General features: G+C 32.1%; 1 protein-coding gene across 1 annotated transcript; it reads right to left on the reverse strand.

The window, feature by feature from the left end:
- Positions 1–858: 858 nt before the first annotated feature.
- Positions 859–6,317, reverse strand: LOC107014874 (short-chain dehydrogenase TIC 32, chloroplastic-like). Its single transcript, XM_015214983.2, has 8 exons — positions 6,078–6,317; positions 4,601–4,832; positions 4,359–4,438; positions 3,742–3,895; positions 2,817–2,895; positions 2,474–2,558; positions 1,583–1,629; positions 859–1,139 (listed from the first exon to the last, which is right to left on the reverse strand). The coding sequence occupies exons 1-8, from the start codon at positions 6,286–6,288 to the stop codon at positions 981–983; spliced, it is 1,047 nt and encodes a 348-aa protein (XP_015070469.1). The 5' UTR covers positions 6,289–6,317; the 3' UTR covers positions 859–980.
- Between the last annotated feature and the right edge of the window lie 2,863 nt (positions 6,318–9,180).

The raw sequence follows: 9,180 nt of genomic DNA on the forward strand, positions 1-9,180 counted from the left end.
TATAGTTCTTTAAGTAGTAAGTTGATAAATTTTAAATAAAGATAAGAGTTAGAATTATAGAATCTGATTCAAAAAATTGATAACTTGATATATCTTACTTTAATATAAAAATTACGAAGAAATAAAAGAATATTTGTAATTTACTTTGTTCAACACTTTTCAACAATTGATTCATATTATTGACAAAACATTACTCTAATTATCAAAGGTTTGAAGAAATAGAATGCAAAAGGAGTTTAAAAAAAATTAAAATAATATGAGTATTAGCAAAGAAAATATATATTTTTACTTTTATTATGAATAATTAATTCTTTCTCATGAAAAATTAAACAAGATTTTTATTTTATAGAAATTTATGGCCCACAAGAATAGGAGGCCTAAGGCAGTGGCCTAAATATACTCCCTCCATTTAAAAAAGAATGACTCTATTTTCTTTTTAGTCTGTTCAAAAAGAGTTAACTCCTTTCCTTTTTTGACAACACTTTAATTGTAACTTTCCACGTGGCATGTTTAAGACCACAACATTAAAGGGTATTTTGATACATTTGACATAACTTTAAATTAGAACCACAGGATTAAAAAGTCATTTTTCTTTTCTTCAACTCCGTTTCAAGTCAAACTAGGTCAATCTTTCTGAAACGGAGGGAGTAATGGTCAAGAGCCGGCACTGTGTACTCCTTGGAACCAGGTTTCTAAAGTTGTAGAGATCGACAATATTGTGGAACCCGTTTACCTACTCTCAGAATATATAGTGTGTGATTATTTTATTTGCTTAAGTAGTTAATTATTTAGATGGTGACAATAAACAAAGTGGCAAGTCGTTATGGGTCTATGTCACCTTTGTTTACAAGAAAAAAATCAAGCTGAACATTTGATAATATTAAGAATACGTCACTTTATTCATCTCTTAACTCTTTAAGCAACATCACAAATTACAACCAGATACAGAGTTACTTTTCTGTTTTTCTTTGTACAACATTTTACTTGACCAGATCCATACTAAAATCCCAGAGCCTCTTAGCTAAATCCATATCTTTAGCCAACGCTGTCGTCTTCGCCAAATTGTTGTCTGAAAAATATTCACCACTTACCCCCTTCACTTGTGGATTCAATGCAAGATAACAGGTGGTTGATGCTCCCTAAAGAAGAGGAAAAAGGGAATGTTAAGTACTGATCAATTTCCATGGCATCATGGTTGTTTCTATTTCAGAGATATCTTTTTCTTCATCTGAGCAAAGGTCGTGTGTGTCGACAAGTTATTCTGTATTGGCAAATCATCCTCTGGCTTGTATATTGACTTACCTTCTGGGGAGATTCTTAATCAGGTTCCATTTTCTGCGAATATAGCAGGGAATTTTATCTATGTCTTAAGGAAATATAAATAATGTTCCGACAAGGTTGAATTTTTCTCCAACTGATTCATGAGAAGATCATTAATAATCCTAATATAAACCTTCTGATAGTTAGCCGATTAATATTGAGCCAAACTTCTTGCTCTGGAAGATGTCAAAATTCTCTCCTCATTGTTGCAAAAGAATCTGTGCATACAGCAAAAATTTAAATGATTTGATGCAGAACATACCTGTTGAACATTTTTAAGCAGAAGTTTCCCAATAGTGCCGACCAGACCTGTAATGAGCAGAAAGGAATATTTCATGTTCGCTTCTCTTAGCTTGTGAAACAAACATTACACATAAATATTCTACGACTTGTGGGCTTAGAACTCTATATAGGAGAAACTGATAGCCCTCTTATGTTTTGGTCGGGTCCAAAATAATAGTCTCTTAAATGTACTCCTGGAGCAGTTTATGTCGTCTAAGTCAATCAAAAGTGAGCATGTTTGGTCTACGTCAAATATTAACAAACTCTGGCCGTTAAATTTAACTGTGAAAGGAAAAGGATTACCATGAACTCACATTTGGAAGTGCCATTTTTGCAGTTTCTGCTATTTACGTTCTATTTCTGAAGTTTGGTGCCGGTTTTCCTGGTGCAATTTCTGCTTCTTCTTTCTATTTCTGGTGTTTGCTCTAGTTTTTGGGGTTGTTGTTTCTGGGACTTGATAAGACTTGGTGTTCCTGGTTAAATCATTTCTTTTCACAATTTTCGTTAATAACAGTCAGAGTTTGTTAACGGATGGACCAAAACTGCTTAATGCAAGGGTTCAATTCCAAACCCCTCTCCTCCTCCAAATTAGTGGTCAAGTTCTTAGCGATCTCCCTCCCTCTACAACCCACCTTAAGGAAAAAGTAAAAACAAAGAGAAACCCAAAAAAAAAAGGAAAGAAAGAAAGGCATGACACACCACAAATCTACAAACGGAAATGCCTTTTGCTCATTATGCCATATATTAGTATTAGTGAGAGCACTAGAGGCTTTCTTCCAGACATAAAGTAGTGAACTTACTGTACGAACCATTCATATTAATCAGACAACAGCTACTAAATAGAAAAGGAAGAAAAGAGAATCTTACTAACCATCAAAAATACCCATATGACGGAAAAGATTGGTAGTGATCGTTCCAGGATGAAGTGAATTTGCAGTTATTTCTACTCCATCTTCCTGTTTGAAATAAAGATCACTAAAAATTTAGAGTTCAATTAAATGGTATGGAGCCCTTGTCCAAAGCTGTGACAGAGCTACAGAAGTCAGAGACTGCAAACCAAGAACTTCTTGATGTGCCAAAAGGAATATCCAAATCTACACCCAAGAAATATATGTGTTCGCCTCTAGGAATGGAGACAATCATGACTACACAAGAACCACTACGACATCAGAATGAAAATCAGTTTGCAAGATTCTTTTTTTTCGAAAATCCACCTTTAAGCGTCTTGTAAGCTCATTTGCATGCAGTATGTTGGCCAGCTTTGATTGGCCATATGCACCATAGCTGTTGTAGCTGCACATAAGATAACAAACAACACCGAAATTGAAAAATCAATATCCAGGGGACAACTATTTTTTATCATGGAAAAATATCAGTTATGCAGCTTGAAGTGAAAAACAGCAAAGAATCGTCAATCTTGAGCACAAAATGCTTGTCATCTTTGATTAGTTCAAGAGTAGTACAGAATAACCATTAAGCTTGAAGGAAACCAATAAGACAAGTGATCAGTTAAATATAGTGATTGCATATTAAGGAAAATGATTCATATTGGTGTTTAATACAGATAGAGTATCACCCAGTACTCTCCAGGTGAAAACAATAAATATAAACATCTCATGAAGGAAATCCAAGGTGTTGGTCGAGAAGTTAGGGCACCATAATTAACAAGAAAGATTGTCAACCAAGAACTTGTGATGAATTGCAAGTGATCTTGGCATGATAACATTAGAAATCTATATTAAAATACTTCCTCAGGTTACTTGTTCAGTATTCCATAAATAGATTTCCACTTCTACTTACTTTTAACATATCATTTAAAGACAATTGCTTTTTTGTGTTTTACCCGCAACATTAATTACTTCTTCCCCAAATCAATTCAAGACTTAAGACTATACGTCAATTAATATGGATATTGTAGTAAAATACTCATATTAATCATTGTTTCTTAAAAGGGCGAGCAAAGTCCAAAGTGGACAAGTAAAAGTGAATGAAGGGAGTATATTATACACTCTCATGGAACTATTAGACTGTGAAAATTTCAGAGTGATCACTGAAGCCATCGAGCAAGTGATGGATTTGAGCAAGGCTTCTCTTACAATCAAGAAAATTTAGTTCGGCACCAAAATCTAACAAGATTACCTTTTGGGGTCATTTATTTTGTCAAACCGAATTCCTTCTCTGTATGCAAATCGATGAGCCTCTGATGAAACATTCACAATTCTTCCCTCTCTCTTTGTTTTACGTGCTGTCTCCTTCATCTTCTCCAACAACAAATTTGTCAAAAGAAAATGACCTGCAAAGGCAAGAAAGAAGAATAGTTATGGATAAGATAAGTTAAAAGGAAGTACGAATTTCCCTCTTGAAAGTTTACTTTTGAAAGCATTGCCCACCTATCATACAACTTCCTACCAGTCTTATTAGATTTGTCAAGTGTGCACTGTAGAAGAGTTGGATGACAAAGTAGGGATAAAGGGGACATGAATTGTCCTCTATCCAGGTCTCAGATGGTCTTTTACATGTGCATTTTATAACTGAAACTTAAGATGACAAAATTATGGAGAATCAACTATTTGATCTCCTTTAAGCGAGAATTGAATCTTCATTTCAGTAAAATTAGGAAGGGCGGTAAATTTGGATCAGATGCTTTATTTTATAAAGTGAACTGGTGCCTGAATAAAAAATAAAATAAAGAAGATGATGGAACTATTACAGGCTCTCTTCTCGCGCAGAAACAAGCATTAACAAACAGTTCTTACCTAGATGATTTGTGGCAAATTGCAGCTCTATGTTGTCCTTTGAGAGCATAAAGGGAGTTGCCATGATTCCTGCATTATTACTTTGAAAGAAATAGATGATGTTAATTGACATGCTAGGATATATATGAAGAGGGAAGAGATTCATGCAGAAGAACAAAGTTATTTGAAAGAGAGAGGGAGGCTGGGAGGGTGTAAAAATGCAATCTTCAAGCATGCGACTACCACTCTTATTCATCACTTACATTAAAAGGTTCAATGGGCGACCGGATGATTTAAAGTCTGAAGCAAATTTCTTCACTGATGCCAATGAGCTAAGATCTAACTCCATGGTATCAACTTTAGCAGCAGGGATTTCTGTAACTATTGCATCTCTAACATCTTTTCCAGCAGTCATATTCCGGACAGCCATGATGACATGAACTCCACGTAAAGCTAGAACACGGCTAGTTTCAGAACCAATACCACTTGATGCTCCTGCAAATGGATGTTTATGAGCAAACTAAATACTGCTAGATCTTAACATTTCATGTCTCTAAATTAAGATACTGAGCACACTGTACCTAATAGATATAAGCTCAACTGTATGCACATACTTACAGTAGTAATGTCAATTGCGCTGCTTATCACAAACCACTAGCAGCCATAGTACAGAAAATGAGGAAGTGTTAACTTAAGAATGTACAATAAAGATCAATTAACCAATGCAGGATTTATTTATTTCTTGACTTATACACCAATAGCTACAATTGCATGTAATTGTATCGTGCCTCTGCAATAGTTCAATCTATGCATGCACCGACTGGATATTGCATAAGCTGGTCCAAATAAGCATTGGTAACCAGGTCTCTGACAGGGAACTAGCCTGGTTCACTACGTCAAGGAATTCAATATTTCATTATTTTTCAGTGTACATCAGGAGATTCTGAATGAAATTGAATTACCAATTCTGTCTATTGAAGTCTAGCGAACCCCATATAATAACTACTAGGATTGAAATATTCCAAATTGGAGGCGTACATAGTAGTTTTAGATGGATTCTTCATCTAACTCCAAGAACTCCACAAATACATGAGGTTGAAAAGTGAGAGATTATCCAAGCCTTCTAAGGAATCCACTCATCTCATTAACTGTTTAGAGTGCATGGGCGATTTTGGACAATTTTTTATTTTTTGGGCCCTAATATTGGGTGAGATGGGTCCTTTGCTAATACGATATTAAATTAGTATTTGGGCATAACTCACACCCAAAAGCTAGCTCAAAGAGAAAAAAATTATTCAAACCTTATAAGGAGTAGCCATCTCATTAACCATCAACGCGAAACTTTTTGTTTTAACCCTCTCTCTAGGCAGGGCCAATGTCTTCCATTGATTAGGACAAAGAACAAAAGCAAGCAGAGCAGCCCACAGATTTGCTAGGTGAAATTACTTGGTTCATACTTCATACCCTGCGCCGGAGCTAGAAAGAGCCTATGGTTCATCCAAACCCACTTTGGTGAAAAATTACACTATTTATACATGCTAGCAAATATTGAACCCCTTTGATTTCTGTGGGTCTACTTCTTTATACTTTGAAACCCTTAATAAAAATCCTGATTCCGCCAGTCTTAATGCCATAGCCTACACTCATTGCATGTCACCAACAATAATAAATACTAATCGATACCCATTAAATATATAATTTTCAATTTTGAAGAATGTGAAAAGGAGATCAAGTGGAAACCTGTAACAATGGCGGTAAGTCCAGAGCCATCAATTCCATGTGTAACTTCCTCAGCAGTGGAAGAAGACGAAAACCCAGAAGGCCCTTTTCTCTTGAAAAGCCACATGATAGTTTTATGGATTTGTTTCTTTCGATATGGAGATGATGGCAACAAGTTATTAGTATTAATAGCTTTAGTTTCCCAAAGTATGGTACTATTATATGCAAACATTAAATGAGATACCCTCTCTGCATGATTCATTACCTTTTCATAATTTAATTAAGAAATGTTAAAAGGGAACAGACTGACTGGAGCCTATGTTGCCAAGTGGAACTATTAGCCTACACATTTATCCAATCTTGCCCACCCTTCATGTTTTCCATCTTCAAAATTGTTTTCCCCGTTTCATATTAATTAATCACCTTATTAAAATATTCAAATTATTCGAAATCAAGCCATAATTAATAAGGCAACTTTCAAATATAGCAAATAAAAAATTTATATTTGTATGCTATAGTAAAATTTACATAATTGCGCTCCATAGCAAACATGGAAACTGTATAATTAGCTATACATATACAATTGAAGCAAATTGTATAAAACGAAGTGTATAAAACAAAAAAGAGAAAGACACTTGGGCAGAGAACTATATAAAAACGAAGTGTATAAAACGAATTGTATTATTATAAGTGTATAGAACGATTATATACAATTTGAATTTGTATAAAATGAGAAAGAGAAAGACAAAAGTGACTTGACAAGGAATATACAATTCAATCGAATTGTATAAAACGAGAAAGAGAGAAATCAGATACAATTTGAAAATTGTATAAAACGAGAAAGAGAGAAAGACAAAAGAAACTGGGCACGGGAGTATTTTTATTGTATAATTATAAGTGTATAGGATAAAAATATATGTACTTGGGAGAGTGGCGAGCGAAATCTGGAATTGGGGAGAGAGGGGAACAAAAATATATTTTTTTATACAATTTTCTCTGCTTTATACAATTAGAAACAATTTTTATAGACTTGTGTTAAAATAAAACGTGAGGAAGCGAGTGAGAGATTGGAGGAAAGTGACGAGCGAGATATTTGGGAGAGAGGCGCTTGGCAATTTTTTGCAAACGTTTGCTATGGAGCACAATTAAATCAAACCCTAGCTACTCCATTTATTTTAGGTTATTAGTTTGCTATTATATACAATTTTCCCTAATTAATAAGTAAATTATAAAAATTGGTTTATTATAAATTATAGTATTGAATTATTAGATTTAACGATTGATGAAAAACTAAATTTTATAATTAATGATTTATAGTTGCCAAAAAGGATTACTTAGTTTCTTATTAAGTAGACGTTAACCCATTAAGGATTACTGTATTTACATTTTTTTAGAAGTATATTTATTAAATAAATATTTATTAGACTTTTCATGTGTTTGTTATTGTGATTTGAAATAATTACATAATAACTGTTTAAGTAAATTTAGAAAAATCGTCTTGTTTGATAGGAGTCGATATATTGGTAAGTGAAAGTGAAATAAGGAAGCATGAAATGATTGAGTCAATACACCGTCTAATAATTACTAATTTGACATTAAATCAGCTGATAGCTTATTGATTGACATAAATTAATATATATAAAAGTCAATATCGATAAGCTAAATCATTAAGGTCCGCTTTATTTGTTTACTTACTAAATCAAGATAAAATTAATTAAGTTTTTTTTTTCATTTAACCTCTACAACTAAAACACTTTCGAAGCCTAGACAAAATTTAGAAGTTTCAAGAGTTTATTAATTACTTTGTGTTTATTTCAAGGGAAAATGATGTGATATACCCCTATTTTATTATTTAGAGTTGATATACCCCTCGTAATAAGAATGGTTCATATATACTTATATGATTATACAAATGACTCACATTTATCCAATCTTACCCACCCTTCATGTTTTCAAACTTTAAAATTACTTCCTCCGTTTCATATTAATCGATCACCTTATTAAAAATATTCAAATTATTCAAAATCAAACCATAATTAATAAGTAAATTATAAAAAACGGTTAATTAGTTATAGTATGGAATTATCAGATTAACGATTAATAAAAAAATAAATTTTGTAATTAACGATTTATAGGTGCGAGGAAAAATTACTTAATTTTCTTATTGAGTAGAAGTTAACCCATTAAGGATTATTGTATTTACATTTTTTTTTATCAAATATTTATTAAAAAAATATATTAGACTTTCATGTGTTTGTTATTATGATTTATAATAATTACATAATAACTGCTTAAGTAAATTTAAAAAAATTTTCTCGTTTGATTGGACATCGATATATTGGTAAATGAAAGTGAAATAAGAAAGCATGAAATGATTGAGTTATACGCCATCTACTAATTACTAATTTGACATTAAATCAACTGATAGCTTATTGATTGACACGAATTAGTATATATAAAAATCAATATCGATAAGCTAAGTCATTAAGGTCCGCTTTATTTGTTTACTTACTAAATCAAGGTAAAATTAATTAAGTTTTTTTTCATTTAACCTCTACAACTAAAACACTTTCGAAGCCTAGACAAAATTTAGAAGTTTCAAGAGTTTATTAATTACTTTGTATTTATTTCAAGGGAAAATGATGTGATATACCCCTCAATTTTATTATTTAGAGTTATATACCCCTCGTAATAAGAATGGTTCATATAAACATATATGATTATACAAATGATTCACATTTATCCAATCTTACCCACACTTCATGTTTTCCAACTTCAAAATTACTTCCTTCGTTTCATATTAATCAATTAACTTATTAAAAATATTCAAATTATTCAAAATCAAACCATAATTAATAAGTAAATTATAAAAATTGGTTTATTAATTATAGTATTGAATTATCAAATTAACGATTGATGAAAAATTCAATTTTGTAATTAACGATTTAAAGGTGCGAGGAAGAATTACTTAATTTTCTTATTGAGTAGAAGTTAACCCATTAAGGATTATTGTATTTACATTTTTTTCATTAGTATGTTTATTAAATAAATATTTATTAGACTTTCATGTGTTTGTTATTGTGATTTATAATAATTACATAATAACTGCTTAAGTAAATTTAGA

The sequence above is a fragment of the Solanum pennellii genome, chromosome 3, assembly GCF_001406875.1.
Source record: "Solanum pennellii chromosome 3, SPENNV200".
Lineage (NCBI taxonomy): Eukaryota > Viridiplantae > Streptophyta > Magnoliopsida > Solanales > Solanaceae > Solanum > Solanum pennellii.

What these genes read in the sequence shown, in the direction of transcription:
- LOC107014874 (XM_015214983.2), bottom strand. Translation starts at nt 6,288, where the DNA reads ATGTTTGCATATAATAGTACCATACTTTGGGAAACTAAAGCTATTAAT. An exon ending in ACTTACCGCCATTGTTACAG is followed by an intron (nt 4,833 to 6,077) that starts GTTTCCACTTGA and finishes ATCCATTTGCAG; the next exon opens with GAGCATCAAGTGGTATTGGT. An exon ending in ATTTGCCACAAATCATCTAG is followed by an intron (nt 3,896 to 4,358) that starts GTAAGAACTGTT and finishes TTGCCTTTGCAG; the next exon opens with GTCATTTTCTTTTGACAAAT.